The following is a 17,170-nucleotide window of genomic DNA, read 5'->3' on the forward strand; positions in this document are numbered from 1 at the left end:
AGTAGTTAAAATTATTTTCCTGATAAAAAGTATTATTACCTTGAATTATCTGTCAACTAATTTAACTTTATATATTTTATAATATATATTAATTGTAGTAGTATTTTGTTTCTGGAGTGTTATCATATTCACTTGAATTGTTTCCAATTAATGCAGAACTATATCCTATATTCATTCCTTATTTTGGCTTTGTAATTTTATTTAATTTTAGTACTTTCCACGTGATATGGAACTAAATCTTACTTTTATATTTATATTCTATTTTCAGGCCATATATTTTTGTGGTTTGTTATATTTTCTTATTTTTATATTTAGATGCTATTTTGACTCCATATAATTTTGTGGCTTGTTATATTGGTCTTTCTTTTAAGGCAAGCAAACTCAATGTGTTATAACAAAAGAGATAAAGTTAGTTAAAGAAATAAATCAAACTGAAGAATAATACATTTTGATAATAATGAATTTCTCTCATTTTCATTTCAATTATTTTTTAATGTAATTTATTTATATTATAATAAAAATAATGATTAAGTTAACTATTTAGTGAATATTGATTTTCATATACAGTTTTCTATCATAGACACGTTTGTCTCGTGGAAGCTTCTATCGTACACATTAGTGTTCGGCGATGTGGTTTTTCTATTTTGATTTCTTTGACCGTTCTTATGCTTTTATTTTATATGTTTTCTGTAAACCCACATTGATTTCTAACAGAGAATTGATTTTAGCTTCAGTTCAACTTTGGCCTTATACTGACTCACCAATCTGTTTCTGATTTTGCTTTCAGATGGGTTACACATCTTTCCCTGCATTCTTCTTTGCCTGCCTGATACTCATCGCCTTCACATCTGCGAGGGATTTTGGGTACTCCCCTAAGGATCTTCTTAGTGAGGACAGAATAGCGAATCTCTATGAATCATGGCTTGCCAAGCACAACAAGGCCTATACATTAGCAGAGGAGAAGCAACAGAGATACAAGATTTTCAAAGACAATCTGAGATATATAGATGAAGTTAACCAGCGGAACCTGAGCTTCTCGCTTGGCCTTAACAAATTTTCAGATTTGAGTAAAGACGAGTTCAAATCAAAATACCTAGGAAACATACCAACCCAACCTAGAGGTCATGAAAAGAAATTCAGATATGAAAACCTTACTGATCTGCCCGAGTCTCTAGATTGGAGGGACAAAGGTGCCGTGACCGATGTGAAAGATCAAGGCGGATGCGGTGAGTTTGTTCATCTGTGAAATATAAATTAATTTCAAGAAGCCTCAAAGCTGATAGTGTAGCTCAATTTCAGTTAGGTTTATTTATAGAAAAAGAAAGAGCACTCGCTTCTCTGGGTGAATCCTTAGCCCAATCTTCATGAAATGTAAAGAACAATATTGATTCAGTAAATTCTCTTTAACGTTTCGAACTTGTGGGTGTGTTATATATTATCCAGGCAGTTGTTGGGCTTTCGTCGTAACTGGAGTAGTAGAAAGCATCAACGAAATCGTGACTGGCGATCTTGTTTCCCTTTCCGAGCAACAACTTATCGATTGTACCACTGATAACAACGGTTGCACCGACGGAGTTGTGACCAGAGGATTACAATTCGTTATTTCTAATGGGGGAATTGATTCAGAAAAAGATTACTCTTACGAGGGCGAAAATGGACAATGTGATAATGAAAAAGTACTTCAGCTAGGAATATTTCAGAAAATCTGACTGAATTATTCAACTTTGCTCATGTCATCTCATTTTGAAATATCTCCCGAACCTCCAATCTAGTGAATATGTTTTTCCTATGTTTTTCCTGTTTCCTGATCTTCTGCTACTGCATGTTCATATTCAGTTGAATCACAAAGTTGTATTTCCTCATTTTATGCTGCTGCATGTTCATGTTCAGTTGAGTCACAAAGTTGCATCGATCGATGGGTACAAGTATGTGGATAATAACGGTGGTGCCCTCGTACAAGCGGTGGCTAATCAGCCGGTCATTGTGGGAATTGATGGCGGTGATGATAATTTCCGGAATTACGATGGCGTAAGAACTACACACAATCATTTCTACTGACACGTGGATTTTTACGGTTAGGAACATGATGATAAAAATAAAAATTTCTGCAACACTTTGTTATCTGGTTATAAAGTGAACACTTCAAACATCATCAAGCTTGAATATGGGTAAACTTTGAAAGACCAACAAAATCACAGTGCTCCAAAAGTTTTTAACACTCAGATGATTAATGTGAACGAACTTTCCATGTCAATTCCATCTGGGTTTGTGCAGGGCGTGCTGTCAGGGAGCTGTGGAACCGTCGTAAATCACGCGCTTGTAATAGTTGGTTATGGCAGCGATGATGGTAAGGATTATGTTATCGGAAGGAATTCGTGGGGTAGTGACTGGGGAGAAGATGGATACGTGAGGCTTGACAGGAACATTGGCGGGGCAGGACTGTGTGGGATCTTCCAGCAGATGGTTTACCCTACCAAAAATGTAAATTAATGTAGCATTACATATTTCGTTTTCAACTTTTCTTTGTTTATTTAAATTTAAAATATTGGAAAAAAATCTGTTTATAGGATAAGATTGATTTTTGTTCTTGGATTTACATGTCAGGGATGAAGATATCGCATCCATTTCGTGGTCAAAGGTATTGAGGCAAGGCAAGGTTATGTAGTGAATAAATAGAATAACGAAGTGCCATGAAAATAAAGTTTGAGCACATTAGCTGCCGCACTTTCATGTATTTGTCTGGATTTGTTTTGTGTTAGCCGATGTAATGGTGTTGTTTTTTGGTAAATCAAAGGGATGGCTTTTATTTATTTCAATAGTTTTTTATTTCATATCAAAATTTTTATAATGAAATTTTTAATTTTTTTGGCATTTTGGATAGATAAGGATCTAGCGCATTGTTAAGGAATTTTTAAACATTAACTTGGAGGTTCAATTCCCTGCTTGACTATGATATAGCCTCACTCATGCAATACTGCATTCATAATTTGACAATGAACCAGATATAATAAGATATAATTTAATAAATAATAAGATATAATTTAATAAATAATTGTGTTTAAAGGTGTTTTACAAATAGTAAAAAAATAGAATTAAATGTTAAGTCTGTTGTGGATGACATGTTGTATGTTATATAATGTAAATATTTTCACTCTATCAAATTACATTAAAAAAAATATGATGGTCGATATGTTGTCATGTCATGTAGATATTAGTCATATTACTAAATATTAATCATATTATGTCAAAATTTATAAAAAAATAGAAGAGATGTTACCATGTAAAATAAACATTAAGAGTTTTCTAAATTTTAACCTATTCTTAAGTCATCGTTTTTCTATTCTCCTCACATGCCTATTTAAAGACACAAAATTATAAACAACTCTTGGAATTGGTTGGAGCTTTGAGTGCTATTTATTTTAAATCTATTGCTGCCCAAAACGAGTTCTATAATGATGCCCTGTCATGTAAATATTAGAGATTTTCCAGGTTTTGAAACTTCAGGTGCTCTTTATTTTCACTCTAATCCTATTAAAAATAAATTTTATAAATTTTATACCTATTTATTTGATGCTAAGTTTGATGCTAAGTTCAAATTAGATAGTAGTTTTTCAAAAAAACTCCAATGCTCAAAGAACTTCCCCTAACATCAATAATCTCAACAAATCTATGAATTGTTTTCGCTAAAATCCCAACCTCTACACCCTTGGTCACCTAGCACTAATAAATTCCAAGATATCTAAATTCAACATATCTGACCTAAATTACCAATTCAGAAACATAAAACCAGGTGACTGAAAAAGAAAAAGCCCTACGGCACTAAGGGTTAAGAACTAACGGTGTGGAGATTGGGTTTTTTTTAAGCGAAAAATGATACAACGTTACTGAGGATAGTGTTTTGGGGATCAGTCTGCCCTTGAGCATATGAAGAGAGAAGAGAATGTTAGACAGCATTTAAAAGATAATGATTAAGATTTAATATTTATCTCTGTGAAGAAATGGGTGGAAATGGGCTAAAATGTAAATGAGTTGAAATGTGAAAGGTGAAATAAGTAAATTCTTTAGGGTTAGAGAAGTTAAATGAATGATGGTGTTAAGAAGTATTGTAAAATTCAATATAGGGGGATGTGTATGTGTAGATGTGTAGGCTTAATATAAGAATATCAATATTTTTGTAATATAGTTATATAATATAATTTGTTATGTAATGTAATTTAATTTTATATTAAGGCAATCAAAATATTTAAAATAAAATTTGAATTTTAAAATAATAATTAGGTTTATTTAGGTTTATTTTCGCGCTAAATTTATATTAGATCTATTTTCTTTTTTTGAACTTTATATCACTATTGAATTTATATGAATTTTGAATTTATATTAATTGTTTTCATGTGGAATATAACATATCTAAAGGAGAAAGAGAAATAGTAAGTGAATGTGCATTTCATATCCCAACAATTTTAATCAATTTATATATTTTTTGAATTTAATTGATTTTTTTCAAGAAACATGTGTTTGGCAAAAAATAGCCTTGACCATTATGTTATTGTTTTAATTTGTTTTTCTATAGTTTTATGTTAGTAAGTAAAGGTTGAATAAAACTATAATTTGAGTGTTATATTTATATGTTATTAACCCCAAAAAAATGATTTCTAGTTTTTGTGAAGTTCTTTTGTTTTATGTATGAGCTTCTACCTCCCAATAACTAGTTCCTTTTCTTAAATCTCCAATAAGAATAACAAGTTTAGGGTTTCATGTGCAAGGTGAAAGTAGTGTTATTTTCCAAGTTTACATTTATGTTTTAAATTCATGAATTTAATATTTCTTCAAATATTTTCTCAATCTAGTTTTAACATCTTGAATTCATGAATCTATATTAAAATAAGTTTTATTTTTATGAAATTTTAAAATATATATTCAATTAGAACCATACGAGCCTAGATCCATCTTATGTTTAGATCTACCAAATACTGAGAAGGGACAAATCTCTTTAGGTTAAGACCTCTTTTAGAGTAAAACTAATTTCGATCCATCATGGCCCATGGTATATCTAGAATTATGATTGATCTAGGCTAGTCTACATAGTATATTGACATGTGAGGTAAGGAAACTATTCTAAGGGAAATAACTTCATTTCCAAAGCTCACAATTTAATGAAATTTATATCAATGAAAAAATCTCACTATAAAAAAATTATGGTGGCCGAAAAAAAGGGTTTTTAAGATGGTTAAAAGAAGATAAATTTTAATAACCCATTTCCTTAAGGTGAGCTGGAGGTGGGGTCTAAAATTTTGTACCCAGTATAGTGGACGCTAGATGTATTACAAAAAGTGATAAAAAAAATAAAATCCCTGATGACCATTGATAACTACCAAACAACATCATGCTACTTACATCATTCTACTTTGTAATAAATTAATCTAGCAAGTACCAACATGCCGTAGCAGCTGTAACACGGTCCAAAATTTTGGCTTGCATCCAAATTTCAAACCCTTCCTTGTTGCAAACACTCGAGCCCACCCCATGAGCTCTCATGAAGTCTTTTCACCCTTTTTCTTGTTTGACCAGCAATCATCTTTTAGCATATTAATTGCTTTGTCAAGATTGTGATCTTGTTTTGGTGAGTTTGAAGGTTTGTCTTGTGTGTTTGGGTTGTCTCCACTAAGTAAACATCCGTCGTACTCATACACAAAGTTGTAAGCATTGTCGCACAAGTGTCACCAAGGTCGTCTTAAGGTCTATCTTAAGTGTTACGCTTGTCGCTTTAAGATCTAAGACAGCCTCACCGAGAGCATGTTTTGTCTTCTTGTACTGGGGGTATTTGTTGTCTCGTCGTCAAAGTATGCTATGTGTATTAATCACAATTTCAAGTCTCCACAACTTCACTTTCTTTCAACACTTAGCTATTTTCCTGAAAATCTATTCAACCAGACAACCCTCTTCACTATACCTCTACTGAGTTGCACTGTGCAGTGTCAACCCTTAATGACCCTACTTTGATGCCCATAACTGCATAATCACGGAGGTGAAAAACCTGTCTGCCTTTTAGAACTGCACAAAAAACTGTCTCCATGTCCAAATTGAACTGCACATTTCTCAAGCACAATTATCAAGCCTCCTTTTGTCTACGAGAAGCTTGCACTGCACTGAGACTTGGGTCTACACTGTTGTCCAAAACTGCATAAACATGACCAGTTGGCCCTCTGTTGCCTTCCTCTATACTATTCTCCAAAATGTTCGTAGACATGCCCAGCTGGTCCTCTACTCCCTTGCAATGCACTACCTTCAGAAACTATGTAGACATGTCTAGAATGCCTCCTAGTATTTGTCTTGCATTGATCTTGAAAATTGCACAGACATGTCTAACTGGTTCTCTACTACCTTGCTTTGCACTGCCTTAAGAAACTACGTAGACATGTCTAGCAGGCCATTTGCTACCTATCTTGTCTCCAAATCTGCGTACTCATGTCTAGCAAGCCCTCTCCTACCTGTACTACACTATTCTCCAAAACTATGAAGTCATGCTCATCAGGTCCCTTACAACCTTGTCATGCCTTTCTCTTGAAAACTATGCATAACTACCCAGAACGTCCCCTACAACCCTGTCTTGCCTTCCATCCAGGAACTGTATAGAAGTGCCCCACAAGGTCCCACCTTGCAGCTACCACTGGTGTCCTTCACTGTGCAATTCTGCCTCCCAATGGTCACTGTGCATTTTTTCTCGACGGTGTAGGATGTTCGCCTTGAGTTCTTCATTGCAGCTTGAGCTACATGCTGCGTTGACTAAATAAGTTGTCCTGCTTCCCTGTCACTAGAAACATGATAAAAATGCATCATGCTAAATTAGGAGGTTTTGAATTTGATTTCATCCCATCATGGCTGACTTGTAGGAAAATGTACACTGATAGATCATGGCAAGACGACGAAGGAGATGAAGAAGGAGCACACATGCTAGAATACTTACTTGCAGTTGGATGAACGTAACAAGCACATCAAGAAACAAGTGAAAGGAACATATGAATTCAACCATAATGCAAGACCAAGACCATCGAAGACCCTGCAACACTATTCCATGTGTAGGAGAAGACAAAGCACACCAAGAGTACAACCATCACTCAATAGCACAACAACTTGACACAGATACCATAATCACCCAGTTAATGTCAGCAGTGTCATGTCGGGTTGTGTCATGAGTTGTCTTGGCCATATCACCATTATGGGGCATATCTGTTGTAATTCAATGCAATGTAAAGTGAAGTCCAATGGATGCACACAAGAAGTTGAAGAGTTATGTCAGTTAAAAATTATTGGAAGTTGAATGATCATAAGATTAGTCCAAGAGTCACAAGGGTCAAGCATCACCCTTGGCTATATATACCCCTTCCATTGTATGAGCAAGGACTTTTCACCTTGGCTCCTCCCACATAGCCTTGAGATTTTGTAGTATGTTATTTTTGGAGTAAGGAGTGGCTCCAATCACACTATTGGGACTAGTGATGTATGGTGTACATATGTGTCTTGGGACTTTTGCTTAATTCAGAAGCTTGTTAAGGCCAACACATTTTCAAGCATGTTTTGTAGATGTTTGTAAGACTACTATTTAAACATTTGTAACACATTTTTTATTAATTTGTACTAAGATAGTTGAACAACTATGGTTGTTTTAGTACTTACATTATTTAATATTTTTTTTATTCCTTATCATTGTTGTCTCATCCCCATGGAATACTTTGTGGGATACTAGACTAGACCACCTTTGTGTATTGGCTATCACCACTATCACATCCTTGTGGACTACTCCATGGGATAATCGACAGATAATATTTGTTTTCTAGTTATAATGACCATCACATCAATGTGGAATACTGCATTGGGTGGTGTACGTGTTGTCCCCTTCACCTTGGTTTTAATGACTGCCACGTCCACTATGGACTATTCCACTAAATGTTGGACATTCCCTTTCTGTTTCGCATGTGTCTCTTCTTGGGTGGTACTGCTACCTCTCACTTAGAGGCTCACTTTATTGTCCCCCTTTGCAGTAAGAGAACATTGACACAATTATATTACACACTCACTAGACACACTTACCTTGTTGTTTGAAGATACCAGTGTAACACTCTCATGTGCTGACAGCTAGAGCCAAGGAAGATCTCTAAGTATATGGAAACAAAGCCTTCATACCAGATGGGACTCCTACACCAAACGATGTGAGGTATAGTTGGGACTTGACATTAGGGAGATCCCCTTTGTTGGTGGGTCCAACATCGTCAACAAAATGGAGCTAGAAGGATGCCTAGATGACAAGTTGTGCCCGTAGAGTTTGGTTTATATCTCTTATTTAAAAATGGCTCTTCCTGACATCATGATCCTAGGATGTCTTTCTACAAAGTTTGAATGTACTATCCCCGTGGATGGTATCCATGACCTATCCAAGTTAAATTTCAGTGGTGAGGGTGAACCATCTTTTCGTGCACATGTGCGGAAAGTTATAAAATTTTTCCTACACCACAAGATAGAGTATGAAGATTTCTAGACCATATTACTCACCCTCACGTTCGAAGGTCATGCTCAACGGTAGTGTTAAACATTACCCTTTGATGCTATCAATTAATTTGGTCATTTTTCTGAAATGATGATTAAAACATTCAATGTGTATAGCCACCATGATTTTCATCAAAAGATATGTTGTTTAAGTATGGATCCTAATGAATTAGTTGAGGACTTTGTTGATCACTTCCTTCACCACTGTTACGAAATTCCTAAACATCTTGTAAACATTGACTTCTTGATAGAAGAGTTTAAATAGTTGGTTCATATTTCTCAATGCGGTGAACCTCCTGTTTTCCCTTCCTCCCCAACTCTTGTGGATCATGACACACCTCAGATTTTAGAGGAGGAGCCCAACACTCCATTTGTTCCTTGTCCTCCTCCCTTTTTGGTCTCAATGTGGGTGAACCATTCCGATGATTGCAAATTTGAGAAACCTGTGCAGTGGGTGCCGCTTTCTGGTGATTCCAAAGATGAGAGATCTGCATAGAATATCCCCAGCCCATCTTGTCATCCATCTCTCACTTCAATGGAGGAAATTAAAAAATGGCTTAGGAAGCCTGCAATGAAGACTCACTCCTCCATTCCACAAGAGAACACCACTGTACAAAACTCAAGTCTCAAATTTGATCTACATCTATACCATCGTCTATCATCTATAATCCATGACTCATTGTACCATGACTCGCTTGATCAATCTACTTCACCAGCCAGTTGTTCGAATTCACTTGATTCTCAAGTTGTTGGCTCAAATTACAGTCAGGTGCAAGGCAATCCCATTAGACATGTAGAGGAGAAGAAAGGTGATGACTCTATCAATATTCCCTCTTTGTTTCAAAATTGTTTGTATCAAAATAATGAGCTTCCGTTCTTGAACAATACTCAATCTGCTAATCTTGATGGAACATCCTGTAAAATCAATTCTTTCGATAAACCCCCAGCCTTGGGCAATCATCACTCCCATTCTTCCATATGCCATGACAAACACCCAAGCAGATGATGTGATTTTTTTTTTTCTCATGAAGGTTTTAAATCAGATCTAGAATATGCCTTGGTGAAAGAGTACATCCATATCGAAACTTCCAGTTCACCTCATTTTCTCTTGTGTCTTGCATTCATGATGCATCTACATGCAACAAAGATACTTCATGTTCTCTTGCTTCTCCATTTAATGTGTTATCTCCTCGATTAATGTAAGGTAGTGAGTCTTTCCATGATAAAGTTGAAAATAGTCTAATCATAGAGTGTTCTTCCCATTCTTCCCATGCATGAAGATAACTCTTCAAATTAGCTTGCTGAGGTTGAAAAATCTGGTGAAACTTGTGACAGAGATGGCTACCATCCTGAGAGTAGTTTTGAAATCAACAAAAACATCCATCCTCAAGCATGCATGATCTCGTTCACGCTTCAAAATATGATTCTTCAATTCTAGAAAGTTCTGGGATGTACTAGGGAGTCGAGGCACTTCAACATTCGTGTATGGTTATGTCGGGATCTTGTGACTCTCATAAACCCCCCGAAATAAATTAGATCTAGTTTCTCACACACAATTCATCTATCTGCATGGTTTCATTGAGTGTGGATCACCTTGTCAAAAATGCTTGGTATTCCAAGTGTGATCTTTCAAATTTTCAAAATTTTACTTATGACCGAATTCACAAACCTGTTACATAACATCAATCTTCATGCACATATCTTACATCAAACTCGGGTTGGGAATGTCCATCTCTCATTAAATCATGGAATTGGGCAATTGATCATCTCAAATATTGTCTTTTCTCGCAATCATACTTATCAAATTTTCCCTCTCATGATTAGATCCTCAGTCTTCTTGCGAATCTTGTACAGTGAATCTGCCTACTCATCACACCAGCAATCCCCCTATGTGATGATGCATGCACGAGCTATCACATGAATCAAATTCCTCTACCCAACTAGTTTCATGCAATCACAATGTTGGCATCTCTTTTAAATTCATGTGATGACCATGATGCTTGTGCAGTTTTTCACTAGTTGTAGGAAGGTGGTCTGTCATGTCTACCTCATAATGTACTTAGTTCTATTGTTTAATGTTTGCAATATTATTTATATGAATTTTTCTTTGCTCACTTCAAACTAGGAATCAGACATCTCAATTAGCTCATCTGATCATTCCTCTATCATGGGTGATTGTCACTTGTCTTATAATTTTCCCACTAGCACATCCAATGATAGTTTCTTTGCACTCTCTGATCTTCACTATGTAACATCTACCTCCTCATATTTTTGTTAAGTAAATGAGGCACTTCAGCCTATGCTGATGGTTACGGTAGGTCCTTGCTGTCTTGGCATGACTTTTGAGGATGGTCAGCTTTATTTTTCCTTACAAGATTCCCATCATGATCCTTTCTATCAAATCGAAAATCCACCCTTTTGATAGATCACGAGGCTGTCCAAACAAGAATTATGAATTTCACGACCCAATCATTGAATGGATGGAACAATCTTACTTGGAAAGCCATGATGCAAGCAACAAGCTTCAATCCTTCCTCATGGTTGCTAAGAAGCTCGGTGTAGAAGAGGATGCACCCACAAGAAGTTTTCAAGATTTGTATAGAAAGGGCATCCATAAAACATGTAAGCAGATGTATTCAGTGGTTATGACACATCTTTCTTCCCACGAGCAAGACCTTCCTTTCTGTGTGTAGCTTGTTCAAGTTTTTATATTTTCTATCGCGCATTAATTTTTATCTGTTTTAATCGCTTATGTCTTTGTGGATGTAGGTCGAGAGCGAAAAAGGTGGCTCCACTAGAGATTTCATTTCTCATAACCTCGACCATTTAGCTGTTAGGAGAGGAGTAGGATTAGTTGCATCTCAATTTTCCCTTCCTTGTACTCATCTTGCACTCATAGTCCATCATGGTTTTCTTATTATACATCATGTTGTTTTAGTCATTTTTTTTCTTGTCTTCTAGTTTTGTTTCCTTGTTGTGTACGCCTTTCCTCTTGTCTTGTTTTTTCTTTCATGTAGAGTTTTCTATTTGTTTGCATTACATGAATAAGTGTTGTGCCCACATTGTGTTTTGGTTTCTGAATTGGTATGTGGTTAAAGTTCAAAGAGTCTTGTGACACTACAACGCTTGGAAATTCATGTGTCCGTATTATTTGTTCTTGGTTGTAACTTATGGCTGATGAACTCTTGATGGAAAATAATATCTGTTTGTAAGGAAAGTTTTAGTTTAACCATGAATCTGTGTCTAGTCTAGGAAACCTCATGCCTATTCTCAGTTTTCTGCTTTGGTGTGTTCAAGCTTATCCAACTAGTAGAAATGGAGAAGGGGAAAACCTAAATAAGCAAACCTGAGCCAGAGGTATTTATATTATTCTTTGAAGGAACAACCTCTCCTGCTCTCAATAAGTCAGGATCCCTCTTCCACCCCAAAAATAAATAAGTTCCTATTTATAGTTCTCTTTCAAAAAATAACAAAGGCGAAAGAAGAGAAAAGCTTCCTGTGTAGAGAGGTGAAGCAGGGAACTCCATTAGGATACTGGCAAGGTTCGCTGGTAGTGGAGCAATGATTGTGTTCCTGCATGACTCTATTGGGGTACTATCCAATCCTGTTGGAAGTGGAGCAAGGCCAACGATGAAAAATTGTACTATGAAAATCTTAAGCTCGCGAGCCAAATTACCTTTACTAATTTGAAACACTGTGATCTAGCTAAATTTTGTGTTGTGTTCAACTAAGTCAGTACGAGGTGAAGCGTGTCTTCCCACAAGGTAAGTGGGGAAGCCGAAGTGATTTGCAAAATGAATTAATACTCCCTGAAAGGCAAAGACCCTCCATCGTAAACAAACCAAAATAGAGAAGTTGGTATTCAACCAATGTGTCACCAACTATCGTAGTGGCTGCAACACCCTCCAAAATTTTGGCTTGCATCCAAATTTCGAAGCCTTCCTTGGTTTTTCCTTTGATGGTTGCAAACACTTTAGCCCACCCCACGAGCTCTCGTGAAGTATTTTCACCCTTTTGCTTGTTTGAACAAGAGTCGTCTTTTAGCATATTGATGGATTTTTCAAGCTTGTGATCTTGTTCTGGTGAGTTTAAAGGTCTGTCTTTGTGTGTTTGGGTTGTCTCCACTATGTAAACATCTGTCAAACTCACACACAAAGTTGTAAGCATTATCGTGCAAGTGTCATCACGGTCATCCGAAGGTTATCTCAAGTGTTGCAGTTGTTGCTTTCAACTCTAAGACAGCCTCACCGAGAGCATGTTTTGTCTTGTTGTACTAGTAGTTTTCATTATCTTATTATTGAAGTATGCTAACTGTATTGATCACAATATCAAGTCTGCACAAGTTCACTTCCTTTCAACACTTAGCCATTTTCCTGAAAATTTGTCCGACCAGACAAACCTCTTCCATCGGAGCCCCAGTGAGTTGCACTGTGTAGTCTTAGCCCTCAGTGACCCTGATTTGCTACTAAAAAATGTGCAGTGCTTGATGTTGTCCTCTGTGAGAAACCTGTTTGCTTCCCAGAACTATGCAAAAAAATGCCTCCATGTCCAAACTGAACTACAGATTTCTCAAGCACAGTCATCAAGCCTCCTTTTGTCTACCAGAAGCTTGCATTGTGCTGAGACCTGGGTCTTCATTGTTCTCCAAAATTGTGTAGACATGCCCAACTCACCCTTTGTTTCCTTACTCTTCATTGTTCTCCAAAAACTACGTAGACAAGCCCAGCTGGTCCTCGGTTTCCTTGCACTACACTTCCTTTGGAAATTGTACAGACATGCCCAACAAACCTCCTACTGTCTGTCCTGCACTGATCTCCAAAACTGCACAGACATGTCCAGCTAGTCCTCTACTGCCTTGCTCTGCACAACCTTCAAAATTTGTGCAAACATGTTTTTCAGGTCATCTGCTGCCTATCCTGCACTGTTCTCCCAAATTGCGCAATCATGTCTCGCAGGTCCACTACTTCTTGTCTTGCACTATTCTCCAAAACTACACATTCATGGTCAATAGGTCCCTTGCAGCCTTGTCATGCCTTGCTCTTGAAAATTGCATAGGACTATCCAGTAGGTTCCCTACAGCTCTGTATTGCCTTCCTTGCAGGAACTGATCAGAAGTGCCCCTTAGGGTCCCACCTTTCAATTGCCATTCATGCCCTTCACTATGCAATTTTGCCTCCCAATGGTCATTCTACAGTTTTTATCGACAATGCAAACTGTCCTCCTAGAGTTCCTCATTCCAACCTAAGCTATGCTCTGCACTGTCTCAGTGAGTTTTCCTCCTCCCTGTCACCCAGAACACAATAAAAAACCATAATGTAAGACCAAGGCCATTAGATAACCTTCAACATTATGCCACATAGAGGAGAATACAAAGCACACCAAGAGTACATCCATCACTCAGCAGCACATCAGCTTGACACAAACACCATAATCAACCAGTACATGTCAGCAGTATCATGTCGAGTTGTGTCATGAGCTGTCTTGGCAACATCACGAGTATGGGCCATATTCGTTGTAACTCAATGTAATGTAAAGTGAAGTCCAATGGATTCACATAAGAAGTTGAAGAGTCACGTCATTTGAAAAGTCATTCGAAGTTGAACGGTCATGAGGGTAGTCCAAGAGTCACAAGGGTCAAGCATCACCCTTGGCTATATGTACCCCTCCCATTGTATGAGCAAGGAATTTTCATCTTGGCTCCTCCCACATAGCCTTGAGATTGTGTAGTCTATTCTTTGAGGAGTGAGGATAGCTCCAACACCCCACTACTTGGACTATTGATGTATGGTGTACAAATGTGTCTTGGTATTTTTGCTTAATTCATAATCTTGTTAAGGCCATCACATTTTCACACATGTTTTGTAGATGTTTATAAGAATACTCTTTAAACATTTGTAATGTATGTTTTCTTAACCTGTACTAAGATGGTTGAATTACTCTGGTTGTTTTAGTACTTACATTGTTGAAGATGTCTTCTATTGCTTATCGGTAATGTCTCATCCCTGTGGACTACTATGTGAGATACTAGACAAACCACCTTTGTGTATTGGCTATCACCACTATCACACCCTTTTGGACTACTCCACGGGATACTCGACATACCATCTTTGTTTTCTGCTTATAACGACTGTCAGATCTGTGTGGAATACTTTTATGGGTGGTGTACGAGTTGTCCCCTTCACCTCAGTTTTAACGACTGTTGAGTCCACTATGGACTATTTCGTTAGATGCTGAACATACCCTTTCTAGTTCACATGTGTCTCTTCCTAGGTGGTACTACTACCTCTCACTTAGAGGCTCGCTTTACTCTCCCCCTTTGTAGTAAGAGAACCTTGAAACAATTACATTACACACTCACCAGGCAGACATACCTTGTTGTTTGAAGATATTAACGTAACACTCTCATGTGTTGACACTTAGAGCGATGAAATATCTCTAAGTATATGGAAACTGGGCCTTCATACCAGATGAGACTCCTACACCAAATGATGTGAGGCATAGCTGGGACTTCACATCGAGGAGATCCCCTTTGTTGGCGGGTCCTACACCATTAACACAATATAAGGAAAACTAAGAATCTTAAAATAAAAACCCCGTAATTATTTAAAATTTCAATTTTCTTGTTTCCATTGTATAAAGATATTGCATGACAAGATTATGGTCAACTTCAAGAGTGGGGATTTAAAAATTCACGTATTTGAGGGGAATATAAATTCTAGGAAAATCTAACAATTCCCCTACTAAAATTTCCAAAAATCTATATGAAACTAGCAAATTCTTAAAATAAATCCCTAACAAACACCATAGATTCTAAGTAAATTTGGAAATTTCTAGCAAATTCTATGGAATCCATATATTTCAAAATAGTAATTGTAGGTTAAAGAATTAAACATGAAATTTTGAAAAATGGTTTCCCTATCTATACAGGCTAAATACTTTCATTTTACACATAAATATATTTAATGGAATAAAGTTTTGAAATATCTCTTATTGTAAATTCCCCCTAATTCTTTTAATGGATGCTTCTTTTTTAGTTTTTTTTTTCACTTTATTCTAAGTTACTAAGGGATTTATCAATGGTGGAGGTACAATTTGTTTCAAGCCTCTTCCTTCATCTATGCTACACATGCACATTAACTCATTCAAAATAGATTTACAAACGTATCAATTAATCTACTTAAATTCTATATAGGGCAATTTAAATATTTTGCATCTCAAGTTGATTTTGTCAAAATTTGAGGTTTAACATGTTTTTAAGGTTCTTTATGTTCTCATACAATGCATAAATTATCTTGTCATTAAGTACATTCTAATAAAATATTACTTATATGCAGAAGTTATGGCCCTAATAAAGTAACAATCCAAATATCATTGTATGTCCATGTTAGCATACCATAATTCGAATATGGGTATCCATTAACATGTGAGGGTCCAATATACACTTTTAAAAGCATCATGAAAGTTACAAGAGAGTTTGAGAACCCTAAACCAAATGCTAATCATATGCAAAAAGTTATGGCCCTAATAAAGTAACAATCCAAATATCATTGTATGTCTGTGTTAGCATACCATAATTCTAATATGGGTATTCATTAACATGTGAGGATCCAATATACACTTTTAAAAGCATCGTGAAAGTTAGAATAGAGTTTGAGAACCCTAAACTTAATGCTAATTATAATGCATGGATTCTATTATTCTTTCGCTACTATCTATTCCATAAAATGAACATGTGAGTGGAGGAGAAACTAAGGGTAAAGAGAGAAACTTATAGATTATTATAAAATACCATAGTGTCTTGTGAATTTGTAGTGAACTTAGAGAGATTTATATTATAATTCTCACCCATAATAATAAAAGAAACATAATAATCAATAAATCTTATTATGCACTTTTAACAACATTATGAAAGACATTTTTTGTTTTATATATAAAATTATCATTCCATGATCATCTAATTTATGAATATCTATCACAAACTTTGCAATTTGAATAAATAAACCATAAATAAATAAAATATAGCAAATGGAATTGTTTTCCAATTAATATTGGTGGGATAGATAATAATAATTATGGGTTATATGCTTATTAATTTGACATGATAATGTAAATCATATATACTGTAAATATTTTGGTTACGAAGTGTCTTCATTAATATTGGTGGGTTATATGCTTACTAATTTGACTTGATAATATAAATCATATGTACTGTAAGTATTTTGGTTACGAAGTGTCTTCATTAATATTGGTCGGATAAAAAGTAATAGTAGTTGAGTTATATGCTGACTAAGTTAACTAATTCAAATATTTTGGCTATGAAATGTCTTCATATTCAGTTGGGTTGTTCCCAACTAATGTGCAACACTTTCCACATAATATGGAAATAAAGCTTATCTCCATTCTTAGATTCGATTTATAGATTTGTGGTTTGTTGTAATTGCCAATTTTTTGAAGGCAGAAGATTCAATGTGTTATAAGAAAATAGATAAAGTTAGAGAATTAGTTTTAGCTTCAGTCCAACTCTGGATTGGACTTTAGTGACTCAGCAATCTGTTTCTGATTTTGGTTTCGGATGGATTACATATCTCTCCCTGCATTCTTCTTTGCCTGCCTGATACTCATCGCCTTG

At 35.9% G+C, this 17,170-nt stretch overlaps 1 protein-coding gene across 1 annotated transcript in view; it reads left to right on the forward strand.

Annotated features, from left to right (window-relative positions):
• Nucleotides 1-17,170, forward strand: part of LOC149235789 (cysteine protease XCP1-like) — a 32,655-nt gene that overhangs the window by 14,220 nt on the left and 1,265 nt on the right. Inside the window, exons 2-6 of the mRNA XM_089368664.1 lie at nucleotides 568-633; nucleotides 788-1,226; nucleotides 1,444-1,676; nucleotides 1,891-2,028; nucleotides 2,275-2,481. Of these exons, the coding sequence (XP_089224790.1) occupies nucleotides 568-633; nucleotides 788-1,226; nucleotides 1,444-1,676; nucleotides 1,891-2,028; nucleotides 2,275-2,481 (1,083 nt within the window). The remainder of the gene's footprint in view (nucleotides 1-567; nucleotides 634-787; nucleotides 1,227-1,443; nucleotides 1,677-1,890; nucleotides 2,029-2,274; nucleotides 2,482-17,170) is intronic.

This window comes from Pinus tabuliformis, chromosome 8 (assembly GCF_031772625.1).
Source record: "Pinus tabuliformis cultivar Carrire ecotype Pingquan chromosome 8, CPIR1, whole genome shotgun sequence".
Lineage (NCBI taxonomy): Eukaryota > Viridiplantae > Streptophyta > Pinopsida > Pinales > Pinaceae > Pinus > Pinus tabuliformis.